At 39.1% G+C, this 14,949-nt stretch overlaps 1 protein-coding gene across 2 annotated transcripts in view; it reads right to left on the bottom strand.

Annotated features, from left to right (window-relative positions):
• Positions 1-14,690, bottom strand: part of atg2a (autophagy related 2A) — a 36,662-nt gene extending 21,972 nt beyond the window's left edge. Inside the window, exons 1-25 of one of the 2 annotated variants that reach the window (XM_077247384.1) lie at positions 14,131-14,690; positions 13,075-13,237; positions 12,816-12,965; positions 12,336-12,438; positions 11,254-11,392; positions 9,902-10,105; positions 9,380-9,482; positions 9,013-9,180; positions 8,355-8,497; positions 7,732-7,807; positions 7,373-7,625; positions 7,144-7,285; positions 5,849-5,947; positions 5,569-5,736; positions 5,195-5,459; positions 4,762-4,849; positions 4,485-4,653; positions 4,269-4,411; positions 3,923-4,077; positions 1,879-2,033; positions 1,575-1,725; positions 1,290-1,474; positions 462-542; positions 258-364; positions 78-170 (exon numbers count right to left, since the gene is read on the bottom strand). In XM_077247384.1, coding sequence (XP_077103499.1) covers positions 78-170; positions 258-364; positions 462-542; positions 1,290-1,474; positions 1,575-1,725; positions 1,879-2,033; positions 3,923-4,077; positions 4,269-4,411; positions 4,485-4,653; positions 4,762-4,849; positions 5,195-5,459; positions 5,569-5,736; positions 5,849-5,947; positions 7,144-7,285; positions 7,373-7,625; positions 7,732-7,807; positions 8,355-8,497; positions 9,013-9,180; positions 9,380-9,482; positions 9,902-10,105; positions 11,254-11,392; positions 12,336-12,438; positions 12,816-12,965; positions 13,075-13,237; positions 14,131-14,301 — 3,674 coding nt within the window. In that variant the 5' untranslated portion in view covers positions 14,302-14,690. The remainder of the gene's footprint in view (positions 1-77; positions 171-257; positions 365-461; positions 543-1,289; positions 1,475-1,574; positions 1,726-1,878; positions 2,034-3,922; positions 4,078-4,268; positions 4,412-4,484; positions 4,654-4,761; positions 4,850-5,194; positions 5,460-5,568; positions 5,737-5,848; positions 5,948-7,143; positions 7,286-7,372; positions 7,626-7,731; positions 7,808-8,354; positions 8,498-9,012; positions 9,181-9,379; positions 9,483-9,901; positions 10,106-11,253; positions 11,393-12,335; positions 12,439-12,815; positions 12,966-13,074; positions 13,238-14,130) is intronic. The other variant, XM_077247383.1, reaches the window with a different exon arrangement.
• Between the last annotated feature and the right edge of the window lie 259 nt (positions 14,691-14,949).

The following is a 14,949-nucleotide window of genomic DNA, read 5'->3' as shown; positions in this document are numbered from 1 at the left end:
AGTAGATATCAGAGTGGTTAGATCTAATCAATTAATTTTCGTGCAAGTGTTTAGGATCACACTACAGTCACCAGTACCTGAGGTGAAAGGTTGCGGTGTCCACAATGATGTTGCTGGATAAAGAAAAGGACTCAGCTGTAAACAAAACTCGCAGAGGAAGATAAAGAGGCCTGGAGGGAGAAAAGACAAAGAAAGTTGACAGAAAGAACAAAGAGCATTTGTCAGACTTCTCCAAACATTCAGTGTTACTATAATACCTGTAGTCCACTGCACAGGTGGCCAGGTGTGTGTGAAGAACTGTTATGACGGCAGGCGGGGTGTAGCCTAAAATGTCATCATCGATGACATCAAGGAAATCAACAATCTGAATAGAGAATGAAGAGAGACACATCAGCCAGACGTTCATGACAGATCCAGACGCCTGTTTAAAGTACGTATCTAATCTAGTTCCCAACAGGTACCTGCTCATGCCAGCTGTGATTGGTCAACGCCATGTGATGTCGTAAAGTAGCACCATGGAGTCGCAGCGCAACCACAAACTCCTACAGAGAAATCAGATGAAAAAATAAGGGTGGCAAACAAAAAACAAACAACTATTATTAACAGAACCGACAGGCAAAAAGGAGATGAAATAATACTTTTCACAGTACACAGGACAAAGCAGCTTTACAAATGTTAAAAAGCGGCTAATGCTTATAATATCTTAATGCCTAATAGTCACATTAAAGGTGGGGTATGTGATACCCTTTTTTCAAAATAACTTGAAATCCTATTCCTAACCCACTTACAGCCACTGAGTTAGAAGCATTGAAATAAAAATTAAGCAATTTTATCGTCTGTGGAATGGGCAGGACTCAAAAAACTCCAGCCAATCATTTCCAAGACCACCTGGAATCATTGCACAATAAGTTTGTCAATCAAATGTTCGTACCACACCCCCCTCCCCCCAGCGCGCGTGAGCCCCTTCGTGCACATACTCAAAGTTCGTGACGCATGCGCATCTCGTCAGTAAAGCCTGTTCCATGATTAGTAGTAAATCGTCATTACAATCTCTCACACATCTGAGTTTTCACTCGTGCATGATTGCGCGTCCATGTTCTTCGAATGGGTGGAGTCAGAGCCAGCATTGTTGGAAAGAAGGTAGGACCATTTGAATTGTGTATTTTCAAAATCTGCCGGTCGTTTTCCAAATCACATACCCCACCTTTAAGCAAATCAGAGTTGTGCGGTAATATAGTTTACATTTTGTAAGTATGCTGTATGTATGCTGATAAAGTAAACGCACTAACCTTGACATTCCTTTCAAGATCTAATGTGATTTTAATGGCAGTTGACAGCATCTGAACGCCGGTTTCTCGGCCACCGACGCTGCTCACCCCCACCTCTGTGGGGTAAATGGTAGGGTCCAGATGACCTGGGGAAGTGAATCTGGGCATTTCCAGTTTCACAGGAATAGGGGAGTCTGGCACCTCCGCTGTATAAAGAGCCAAAGACACACAAATCATTTGTCATTTCAGAACAGTTTCCCCCATGCAAAAACTACAGGAAGAGTTCTAACAGGTTTAACAGCTCACCTTTATGATACAGCTCCACTCTTTTACTCTCTATGGTCAGGAAGTTGAGATTGGGATTGTTCTGGTGTCGTGTCACACTAAAAATCTTTCCCCCTTTCAAGTCCAAAATTAGTTCTCCATGACAGAGGTCCACTTTACGCCCAGCTTCATTCTTAAAATGGTATCAAAATTGGATTTGTGAAATGTGAATTGAATTGGAAAAGTTAAATTTTACTGGTATTTGTGTTTACTTCTGAAATTTTGGGCTTTCAAACTCTACACCAAAGCCATACCAATGTATCATGCAATGTTTCATTTAATTTACCTTGCTGTCTGTCATGGCTTGAAGCCGGCCTTTTCCAATCAGCACTGTTAAACAGAGCAGGCTCAGTGCGTGGCTGGACTGAGGCTCTAAGTGTTTCCTTCTTTTTGATTGCTTGGCTGAGTAGAACTGAGGCTCCTCTTCCTCAGAGTCAGATTCTGGCATAAGTGAAAAGACTAGGAATGAATTTTTAACTCTCATGTTGTATTTCAGTCATTTTGACCCAGAGAGGATTTTTTTTTTCTGAAAATGCTAGTTAATGTTAATGCATTGGACTAAATTTACTTACTTTGCTCACACAGTGTATAAAAACTTTTTATTTTATTTTAAATATTCCCCACCTTGTAACTTTATTGATCTGAGCTTATGCACCTCAGTTTTTTTTAGGTGAATAAGCTTGTGTACTTTTTTCACTCAAAGAAATCAAGATCAAGCTGAGATCAATGAGGCCTATGATCAGTCAGCTCTTGTGCTAATTAAAAGAAAGCAAGGTGACAAAAATATTGAATCCAATATTTGATGATAATTTAGCATAATGAGATGCTTACCAGCAATTTCAAATGGGGATCTTTTTTTAATGATTAGGTAAAGGATTAGGTAACGGATTTTCAACACAGCACAATTCAGAACAGTTATTAACTAAAACTATTAAAACAAAATTTTAATATTGAATGAAATTTTTTTTAAACTTGCCACGACAATTAATTGAAATTAGTTGAAATTCAAAATATGAATATACACTCACCTAAAGGATTATTAGGAACACCATGACCATACTAATACTGTGTTTGACACCCTTTCACCTTCAGAACTGCCTTAATTCTACGTGGCATTGATTCAACAAGGTGCTGAAAGCATTCTTTACAAATGTTGGCCCATATTGATAGGATAGCATCTTGCAGTTGATGGAGATTTGTGGGATGCACATCCAGGGCACGAAGCTCCCGTTCCACCACATCCCAAAGACGCTGTATTGGGTTGAGATCTGGTGACTGTGGGGGCCGTTTTAGTACAGTGAACTCATTGTCATGTTCCAGAAACCAATTTGAAATGATTCAAGCTTTGTGACATGGTGCATTATCCTGCTGGAAGTAGCCATCAGAGGATGGGTACATGGTGGTCATAAAGGGATGGACATGGTCAGAAACAATGCTCAGGTAGGCCGTGGCATTTAAACGAGGCCCAATTGGGACTAAGGGGCCTAAAGTGTGCCAAGAAAACATCCCCCACACCATTACACCACCATCACCAGCCTGCACAGTGGTAACAAGGCATGATGGATCCATGTTCTCATACGCCAGATTCTGACTCTCCCATCTGAATGTCTCAACAGAAATCGAGACTAGTCAGACCAGGCAACATTTTTCCAGTCTTCAACTGTCCAATTTTGGTGAGCTCTTGCAAATTGTAGCCTCTTTTTCCTATTTGTAGTGGAGATGAGTGGTACCCGGTGGGGTCTACTGCTGTTGTAGACCATCCGCCTGAAGGTTGTGCGTGTTGTGGCTTCACAAATGCTGTGCTGCATACCTCGGTTGTAACGAGTGGTTATTTCAGTCAAAGTTGCTCTTCTATCAGCTTGAATCAGTCGGCCCATTCTCCTCTGAACTCTTGCATCAACAAGGCATTTTCGCCCACAGGACTGCCACATACTGGATGTTTTTCCCTTTTCACACAATTCTTTGTAAACCCTAGAAATGGCTGTGCGTGAAAATCCCAGTAACTGAGCAGATTGTGAAATACTCAGACCGGCCCGTCTGGCACCAACAACCATGCCACGCTCATAATTGCTTAAATCACCTTTCTATCCCATTCTGACATTCAGTTTGGAGTTCAGGAGATTGTCTTGACCAGGACCACACCCCTAAATGCATTGAAGCAACTGCCATGTGATTGGTTGATTAGATAATTGAATTAATGAGAAATTGAACAGGTGTTCCTAATAATCCTTTAGGTGAGTGTACAATATAATAGTATAGTAGTAATAGTAAAATAACCCTGAGCCAAAATGTTAATAATTTGAAATATGAAACAGATGATCAAGACTGACCCAGCCTGAATGCAGATTTACAGAGGTAAAATTCATCCTCTTCAGGCCTGTGCTGGTGCGAGGGACTACGAGAGCTTTGAAAAGAAGAAGGAGGAGCAGGAGGAGGGGACGGAGGAGGTGGAGGAGGCTCCCACATCAACAGATCATTATTAATCCTGGGGAGAAAGAGTTAAAGAGTTTTTTTCTATTTTATTTTGAAAAATACAAAGGATTGGCTGACAAAAAAAGATAGAAAAAAATTAATTTTATACCTGACACAACATGCATGTAATCTAAAATGTTATTTTATGCTGAAAAGGGTATTTGAAATCAATGTTCTTTTGAATGTGTAAGAATTGAGCGATACCTGTTATAGATGCTCAGAAAAGCCTCTTTACTGGGCAGAAGGATGTAAGCTACAGGAAACGTGATATCAACCACATACTGACACTGACATATACACTGAGACTGAAACTCTTCCATCTCCTCTGGGTCAGCTGGGATCACCATCTGAGAAAGAGACAGAGAATGAGTGAAGTTTAAGAATGAATGAAAGACAGACAGAAGGGCAGACTGGACATACCTCTTCCGTCTCAAACATGGTGCGATTGGAAGAGAAGGGAGAGCTGTTTTTCTCTCTTAGTTCACATGGGTTCTCCAGAGACATGGAGCCCAGCCCCAGATCCCTGTTCACCCCTTCACACACACCCACACCGTCAGATCCCGCTCCCTCATTCACTCGCACCTGAATCCTACAGGTGGAAAAGAGAGGGAGCTAAGATTATAAAGATTTGTATAACATATTGTGTTATATTTCACCCAAAGCATAATCTCAGACACACATACACTCACTGACTCACCTGGGAATGCCATCAGGGTTCTGCGGATCTGGGCTCTTCTGCACACGGATACAGGGAAATGCTTCTCCCTCCCAGCCTTCATACACTCCTAAAACACACATCAAATTTTATAAAGAAAACAACATTGATTTCTAAACACTAGACCGTAGAAAGAATATAAACAGAGTGAAACAGAAACAAAATCTAAAAGAAACTAACAGCAAATATATATTTTACTTTTAGAAAAATGTGCACTGACTAGCATCATTTATATATATATAAAAAAATGTAAATGGGAATTGAATTTAAAAAAATAAAATAATAATAAAATAAAAAAGACATTTAGCCCAGCATATGAGGCTTAGGCATTAGAGACACACTACTTGCTGAATAAAAGTATTCATTGTAGTGTATGTGATAACTGAATAGAATAAATGATCTTTGGATGCTTTACCATGCAGATCGGTGAAACAGGCCTCTAGTAGTTTGGTAAGTTTGGCTCCTGGGTTGCAGGGGCCATCCTGCTGAACGTCTGGCCCCTGCTGAGACTTCAGCTCCAGATTAGAGATCTGCAGACTCAAGATCTCACTTCGCACTGCCCGCTGGCTTAAAGGCCGCCTCAGCCCCAGGGGTCGAAGGTCAGGGATGGGGAAACGGACCTTCAGGACGGCGTAAGGAGATTGAAGTTGGAGAGAAGAGTGAAGCTCCAACAAATGAGACTGTAAAGAAAAAGAGAGAGGAATAAACTATACATTACAACCAGTTTCATTGTGAATTCCTTTTTGGTGAGGAATGGGTTATTATTTTTGAACAGGAGCATCTAGTGACCTCTGCAGCATGTGCTGTGTTTCTTTGTGGTGGCGATGGACAGTGGCTCAGGGCCTGCAGGATGTCCTCCAGTCGGCCCAGAATGTCAAGGTCCAACTCAGAGCTGAGCTCCCCGAGCTCGACCCGCAGCGAGCTGTCTCTGCGCACCACACGCCGCCTGCTTCCACTCTACACGACAGAAAACAGCAAGAACACTTTAACATAGACCTATAGCGAAAGTATTAAAGACAAGAAAACTTCTCACAAGTCAATGCCACAAGACTCTGTCAAGCTGCAGTACTTTACGCATGTGCTTCTCAGATAGACTGTGGTGGAACTGGGCACAGGGTCTGGCAGTGGTGCCCATCGTGAAGACACCGGCTGACTGGAACTGCAAAAGCTGGGAAAAGAAACACACATGCATTTCAAAAGAACTCTTCCAGAACCTTCATCAGCCTGCAAGATGTTTCCCGCTGGGGATTTGCAAGTCTGACTTGTCATAACTCAAACTGTATTCACATCTGTTTATGATTATCCTTGAGCAGTTGGCAAAGCTACTGAGCTGTAACTATATTAAACCATTACACCACTGTAATAATCTGGCGAACAACTTGTAAATTTCTGGTAATAAGGCCGTTTGGATGTTTTGACCATCCAGATTGTATTCCAGAGTGCAACAGAAAAAAAAAAGAAAACAATTAAACTAAATATTTCTACAAAATGATTTAGCAAATGAGTTTCAAGAGGACATCTAATGAAAAACAGGACATTACTGCACTTTACATGAAATAAGAGTTCAAATATTAGTCAAAGATTAGATCAGTATGTGGCCAGCCAATGATAATCATAAGTCATTTACATGTAGTCTTAAAATGGCAGCTATTTAATTCTAAGCTTTTTATAATTTTAAGGGTTTAGAGAGAGGGGAGAAAAATGGTCATATAAAATGGTAACACTTTACAATATTGCTCAATTCGTTAACATTAGTTAATGAGTTACATTTAATTGATTTTAATTATTATTATTAATGGTTATTATTATTATTACTACTACTACTTCTAAAGAAAAATATGAAGCAAAATAACTATTGTTATATTTAACTGTAAACATTTATTTAAATTTATTTTACAATACTATTTATGACTGTTTAATTTCTTCATTCTAAAATGATAAACATCCAACATTTATTTTATTTTGGCAGAAAAATGCAGGAAGTCTATAAAGCAAGGGATTCTCAACTCGGTCCCTCGAGGTCCACATTCCTGCAGTTTAGCTTTAACCTTGATTAAATTAGGATTAGAACATAACTCTGCAGGAAAGCTGACACTGATGGGTAGAGTTGTGAAATGCTTTAAAACGTCTCTTTTTTGACAACAACTGGTTTTTAAGCATTTTTCATGAAAAGTTTGGGAAGATTGTTGCTGAACTTTATAGTAAAGATTAACAAATATATAAATAAGGACAGATTTTGGTAAAAAAAAAGAGTGGACTTCAGATGAAAATTAAAAACACCTAAAATGTGAACCCATCACCCAACCCAGAAAGCCTGATAGATAATAGCATTTGGGTGTAAGAGTCTGAAGATGTGCTGTTTACTTCTGTGTACTGTGGACCGCCCGAGTCCCACAGGCACTCCAGCAGTTCCAGCCTGCTGAAGGAGAGGTCGGAGGTCGTGGCTCGGATGTGTCGCCCTGCGCTACGCATCTCACATGCCAGTTGCACTGCTGCACCGGTCACCCTGAAGACCAGAGGTCAGAGGGAGTCAAAAGAAGTGCGAGCACGTACATATACAATCAGTGAGCATAGCAGTTGATTCCTGTCGTACCTGATGTGGGAGTGGGCACATGCTTTAGCAAAGCTTCCTCTCAGGTTCTGAAAGTCTCTCTCGCTGAACATACTGTCCTTAAAGAACGCAAGCTCACGGAAAAACAACTTTGACACCTCAGCCAATGAGGAGAGCCCATCCGGCCCAGGAGGTGGGTCCTGCTCTAAAAGAGTCAGGGTGACTCCGCCCAGTGAGAGGCGAAGCAACGAATCTGGTTTCATCGGCTCTGATTGGCCGTCTCGAGACGACCGTTCTATTGGGGGACAAAATGAAAACACAGTTGACGGATTGCAAAATAAAAAGTTAATGGAATGCAGTGACATACACAACGTGTGTTTAAAACAGGTTTAGATACATACTTGGAGGTCTGCTACATTGAGGCAAACTAGATAAGGATCCTGGTACAGGATAACGACGAGGACAGTTGAGCATACCCTGTAAGAGACACATCATAAAGAGCAGGCCAATCATACACATACAGGCATCGGTAGCTGATGCAGAACAGGTCCATGGACTTGATCAACATCAATATATTAAGTTAAAACATTTATTTGTATGTACAAGTGAAAGTTTGTTATCTTAAACCCCGTATATTATACGTTTATGCATTTGGCAGATGCTTTTAACCAAAGTGACTTGTATAAAGGTATACTGTTTATCAGTTCATGCATTACCTGGGAATAAAACCAATGACCTTGGCGCTGTTAGTGCCATTTACTTATGCAACTGAATTTAAAAAAAGTAGTCTCTGAATTAATATGTGGTCTGAAAGGTTGCATGAATTATACTAAAGTATTAGATAATTGTTTTTAATACAGCAAAATACAATAGAGCAAATCTAATGCGACTTAACGAGAGAAAAGTATAAATGTTTTTGTAACAAAACAATTTTTTTTTGTCATTCTCTGAAAGAAAGTTCGGAGACCTGAATGAATCATTCTGAACTTGATGAGAAAACACCTTTGCACATATAAGCACTGACCTGTGTAGACAGAGGGTTTGTTTGAGCCAGGCTGCTCTGGCTATGAATGGACGACTCCATATCGCTGTCAGATAATTCACTCCCAGAGCGTGTCGACAGCACACTGCTGGTCATATAGCCAGGACCCATTGAATAAAACATGTCTGAGACAGAAGAATGGTCAAGATCAAAACACAGAATAACAAACAAAAATTAAGCAATTCTAGCAAAATACAGAACTAGAAATAGTTCCAGAGGTTTTTATCATTGATAATAATAAATGTTTCTTGAGCAGCAAATCATCATTAGAATGATTTCTGACGGATCATGTGACACTGAAGACTGGAGTAATGATGCTGAAAATTGAGCTTTGCCATGCCATCACAGGAATATATTATATTTAAAAATATATTCAAATAGAGAACAGTTCTCTTAAATTGTAATAATACATTTACAACACTACTGTTTTTACTGTACTATTGATCAAATGAACAGCCTTGGTGAGCATAAGAGACTTTTTTCGCAAACATTGAAGAAAAGAAAAAAATCATAATTATTCCAAACTTTAGACCAGTAGTTTACTGCAAAAATAGTCATCTAGTAGTATGCCATTCTGAACATACCCACAATTATAATCAGTCATCAATAATAACCTCAACAAAATATTGATTATCCTCACCTCCGTTCACCATGGTGCTGATATAGGGCTCTGAGTCCAACTCCAGGTCTCTGTCATACATTTCTGTGTTCAGCTGCTTATTAAGATCCTCTTCAATCAATCGCAGATCATCAGAACCCAGAGGCCTAGAAACACCCCCACCAGACAGACCAACACCACCACTGCCGTCTGACAAACAGAGAGAGAAAGAGCACTGGACACTGTCAATGACTGAAGAAAATGGCTAAATTCATGCTGGTGCAAACAGCCACATGATGATTGTTGATTTGTCTCATTTGTACTATACTTTAAGACATTTAAAAAGGGACAGTGAATTATAACGCGTTAAAAGACGATGACCAAACACACAACTGAGTGCTCATGTTACCTGATGTCTCGATGCAGAGGGAGGACAGGAGGTCTGTCAGCTGAGTGATCTGACTGGGGGACAGCAGCAGGTGGAGACACCCTACTTTCCCATCCAACTCAAACTAAGAGGAAAAAGAAATGTGTGAACAATGAAACAAAGATGTATCTTTTGGATTGAACTAATAAAAATCTTACATGCATGCTCAAGCAATGATCTAATCATTTAATCTGATTCAAAAGAAACATGACTGTCCATCTCACATAACAATTCCTATTCAATTCAGTATTTTAAGTTTGTATAGCACCTTTTACAATACATATAGTAGTTTGAAGCATTTTCTGTAAAATTGCTTTGTTTAAATTATACAATTAGGAAGTATTCTGTTATCTGCCAGACATGAGTGTATCAACGAAATGGAGTGTATCCATATGGCAGTAATATACAGCTATAATATTATACATTTTATTTGGTTAGTTAACATCATACATCTAACAACAAACATGGCAAAAGGCTTTATTATTTCTTATTGTGCACACAAACCTTGGGCCCCGGCAGCATTTCATTTTGTTTGATTTTGACTGTTGTCTCTATGAATCCAGAGCATTGTCCAATCAGCAGAGGCTCAGGGGGCTTCTGGGTGGGATGCAATGATTGAGGGGCATCGGAGGCATCATCATCTTCTTCATTTTCATCTGTCTTATCCGTCTCCCTGCTGCTCACCATGACATCAGAATGAATCAGCCCCTAAATGGATGAGTTGAATGACAATGTCCATTACAGAAAAGTATGCTTGCCATTGCAACATTTATATTTATGCGTTTAGCAGATGCTTTTAACCAAACCGCCTTCAAAATAAGGAACATCAGAAGCGATTTATCAAAATAGCCAACAATATTTGTGGTACACAGTATTTAAGTTTAAAGTAAAAGTTAGATTAGTACACAAGCTAGAACAGAAATGCAGAAAAAAGGGGAGTCATACTAAATGTAAACACCACTTACTAACAGGTTGTATAGACCCCTTTTCAGTTGGTAAACATGATGACGGTGTGGGCAGAGCTTAGGTGGAGGCAGAACGATCCCTCTGGCCGCTTCACTAATGCTAGTTTGCAAGATTTGTTGGCTTGTTTTTTAACAATGACAGGAGAAAACCAGATTTTATCTTAATGTGCAAGGTCACTCACTGTCCAGGACCGCGATTGTTATTTGTAAAAGTTAATTTTAACGGACGGAACCAGATTGGCCGACCCATACACGCTCAGTCAATGGATGGACGATCTGACAGGATTAACGTTACCTCGGTTTAGTGGCCTGACTTCTACACCTACCTGACAGAGAAACCGAGCGTAAAGACAAACTGAGGGCCATATAGATCTTTAGATGACTATAACTATGTGATGAATGGTCTTGACTTGTGGCAACGTTACATTGCGTGGTCCTTCCCAGCGCCAAGGCCAGAAGACGACAATGTAAAGAGTGACATTACAGTGCAATTTTAATGATGTGAATATTTTCTAAAAATAAAAATATTTTTTATGTATTAAAATTATATTAATTAACTATATATTTGATTATTCTTTCTTACCAGGATCTTTTAAAAGTCTATCACAATCAATCACAACAATGTATACAATCATAGATGATTCACCAATAATCACAATAATTTAGAAAACATCATGCGATAAAATTTCAAATTGGATCCTGTAGGTGATTCTTGCATCCAGAAACACAACAAGATGACATTTAATAAAATAGCTATTTAAGATCCTTATTATGTAGCCGAATCTGTGCTGGTTTGTATTGGCCGCCTCCAGTTTTCACTTTGTTTTGCCTCCAGCTAACGCCGTGACGTAATTGTGACGTCAGCGCAAAAGGGGTCTATAGTTTCCTCACCGGTGATCCTCCCAGGGTCTCGTAGAGCAGCTGTACGGAGTTGAGCTGAAGGATCTTGTGCAGGAAGGCTGGTGGCTGGTGGATGTCTACAGGCACTGTCTGGTTTGAGTCTCTCACAGCCTCATCACAATAATCCACCCTGTAGTACCACACACCACCACCGGGGACAAAACAGCTTGGTCACAAACAATGGATTGCACATGAGCCAATGAGTATTTTTAGCTTAACCTGTAAATCGATTCAAATCATGTAAAAAAAATTTTTCAAAGTATTTTGACTGGAAAAAAAATGTTTTTACAATAACATAGTACAATACTTTTGTTTAGATTAAATTGATCAATTGATCAAAAGTGACAGTTAAGACATCTACCCCGGTTTCACAGACAATGATTAAACTAGTCCCAGACAAAAACGCATGTTAGAGCTGTTTTAACTGAAAGCAACTTGCACTGAGATATCTTAAAATTTGTCACTGCCATTGTTTTGTCTCAAGATGCACACCAGTTTTTTTCTAAGGCATGTTTATAAAAGCGAATTAAATGTCCTATTTGAACTAAGGCCTAATCCGGGCTTAATCCAAGCACTGTTGGTGAAACCAGATCTTAGAATGTTACAAAAAAATATTCTTTTGAAGTTTCTGTTCATCAAAGAATCCTAACAAAAAAATGTAGCAGTTTCCACAAGAATATAAAGCAGTAAAACTGCTCCCAATATTGATAGTAATAAGAAGAAATGGTTCTTGAGCAGCAAATCAGCATATAAGAATGATTTCTAAAGGATCATGCGACTCTGGAGTAATGATGCTGAAAATTCAGCTTTGACATCACAGGATTAAATTACATTTTAAAATATATTGAAATAGAAAACAGTTATTTTGAAGTGTAAAAATATTTCATAATATTACTGTATCCCCCCCAAATAAATGCAGCCTTGGTGAGGAACTTCTTCTCAAAAACATTAAAACATCATACTGACCCATTTATATATTAGCTAGCACACTATTAATTCATCATACTTTATAAATAAATAGACAAAAACAAAATACATCACTAGATGCATCAGGATGGAGTTCATGGCCTCACCGTTTAATGCGCATCTCTAAGGCAACCCCGGCTTCAGCGTCCAGGGAATGGTGTTCTACTCGCACTATAGTGTCCAGGAAGGTGACTTTTATTCGACGTAGGACTGCAAACACACACACGTTCATGTGATAAATTGATAAATAGCTGGTTGTCTGCCACACATCAGGATCTCAATCACCCTGTAAGGCTTATTTAGTAATAATTACTGGCTGAGAGTATATTATCCATGCCAACCATATAAATAAATACATGTACATATTTGTTGTTTTAAATGAATAATAAAAATATATATTAAATTAAATATATAAACTAAATAAAAATAGAAATAAATACATACAAATTATGTTATAACTAAAACAATAAGAGATATGGATGAAAATCCACAGCCTGGGACAAATGTCAAAGATCAAGGAAAGTTTAGGAGAGTTTTACTTCATGAATAAATATACAAATGTACTAGACACAAGAGCTGACACACACCTGTCTCGATGGTCTGTGCAAACATTTCCAGCCCCTCCAGTGGAGCAGGCGGCTCTTCTGACGCCTCGGGCGGGTCCTTCAGGCACTCCTGGGCCAGCTGCATGCTGGACGTCATGCATGACGACCACCCTTGGGAATCCCAGTTTCCGTCTAACAAAGATCAGAAAACAAATAATTGAACAGTAACTCAATCCTGTATAAAATATGGCTATATGCATCAAACCAAACGAGTCCACAAAGAATGGTCAACAGAACTCACTGGTTCTGTATTTGGGTCTGCATGTTATTTGCAATCCAGTGACTTCAAGGGTGCAGTGTTCTGTCACAAGTGCTGCCCAGGGAATAGTCACTGCGATAGTGTTCACAAAACCTTCAACAATCTCCAGCGGAGCTCCCAACGACTCCAACAACTCGTTCACTGCCTGAAAAGAGTATAGTTAGTGAATCTGAAGGTCAAATGATCACATGTAAGAACAGAAGATGTAAAAATGACCGTGAAACAGGAGAAGGATGTTGTGTTAATTCATGAAACATGCCCCCAAATATGATAATCCTTGTTCAATTGACCCCTATTTTAAAATTTTAAATGATTAAATATATTTGTATTTATAAAGTAGGGCTGAACGAATTTGGAAAATAATCTAATTGCATTTTTTTAAACCAATATTGTAATTTAATTAACGATTATTTGTTTATCTTCTGTATTATTCAACAAAGACAAGCAATGAATCATTGTATAATGAGACCAACACAATATTAGACTAAACAAACTGTTCTTTCCTGTAGGCCAGTCCTATACATTATGATGAAAATAGGTGATACATGAATTGATATGAATGACAATTTTAACTACTTAGCCTAAATACCGGTAGTAGTATATTGACTGATTTGTATAACTTTTAAACACAATTTATACACTGGAAAATTTTATATTATAAATGTGTACAATCTATTTATATTTAAAATAAATTACCATAATGTTAGATTTGTTAATTTATCAATTTGTTATTATCTATTATAATCTTTTTTTTTTTTAATAAATAAAATCCGTTTTTCTCTCAACTTTTCCACCAAGCCCCAGATGTGTGCAGACTCAAAATGTGAAAGCAAAACTTAGATTCTCTTCCTGGTCTCGAGACACATTGACAAAGGTTTACTAAGATGCAGTCTTTTCTGCACAAGTCATCAAAACTTTGGAAACACGAGTGCTCTTTCAACTAGATGTGTTGATCTCAAACTCAAGTCCAGATATTGCGAAACACTGGCAATAAGGGGACAAGGAAACCGGCCTGGGCATGTCTTACCCCACACTTACCCACACATCCAGGTTAATTTCACTAATGACCCCGCTGCCATTGTACAGGTCCAAGCTCAGCTGGTCCAAACTGAGTCTCTCCTCCAAAAAGTGGCCCAGATAGTGCTGCAGGAGGTACCGACAGGCCCGTTTCTTTATTGAGCCCGACCAGGGGAAGAGCCACCGAGACATAGGGCCAGAGCAGACGGGGAGAGGGAGCTGAGAGGTGGTGGAACAAGAGACCAGTCCTGCATAACAGACTTAAACCCCCCTCGGTAGTGTGTGAAAGTGAGAATACAAGAATACAAGCCTACTAGGATGGACAAAAGCGGGTTAAATAACTTCCTGTCTTTTGACACCAAAATCCCCCGGTTCTTCGTTTTTGGACGTAGGTTTGTCCACAGCAGAGTTTACAAGAGATTCTTTGTGTTGAAAATGATCACTCCGGTTCTGTCTTTAATAATATATGTCACTCAAATATGCGACAGGTCCTCTACGGTTCCTCTGGTCAACGGGTTGTTTATTGTTTTCATACTCAAGACTGAACGAAAGTGCGTGATGACGTAACCTAGGCGCGCACTGAAGATGCCAGAAGTTGGAGGCGTCAGTTCGCCATGTTGGGACGGTCAACACCTCATCCAGTCATACCATAGACAGTAAAAGAAACAGTCATACAAATAATCAAACTTCTTGTACCAAATATTATGTAGATTTATGATATTATTTATATTTTACTGTGTATAGCGTTATGTAATAAACACTATGTAATAATGCAAGTGTATGTATGCTATATGTCATCACTGTACTATAACAAAATAGCGCTTACACTATCATTAAAAC

Source organism: Siphateles boraxobius, unplaced genomic scaffold, assembly GCF_051911475.1.
Source record: "Siphateles boraxobius isolate OS27281-9 unplaced genomic scaffold, OSU_SipBor_1 3, whole genome shotgun sequence".
Classification (NCBI taxonomy): domain Eukaryota; kingdom Metazoa; phylum Chordata; class Actinopteri; order Cypriniformes; family Leuciscidae; genus Siphateles; species Siphateles boraxobius.
The sequence above is the reverse complement of the archived record's forward strand: the minus strand, read 5'-3'. Positions and strand labels throughout refer to the sequence as shown.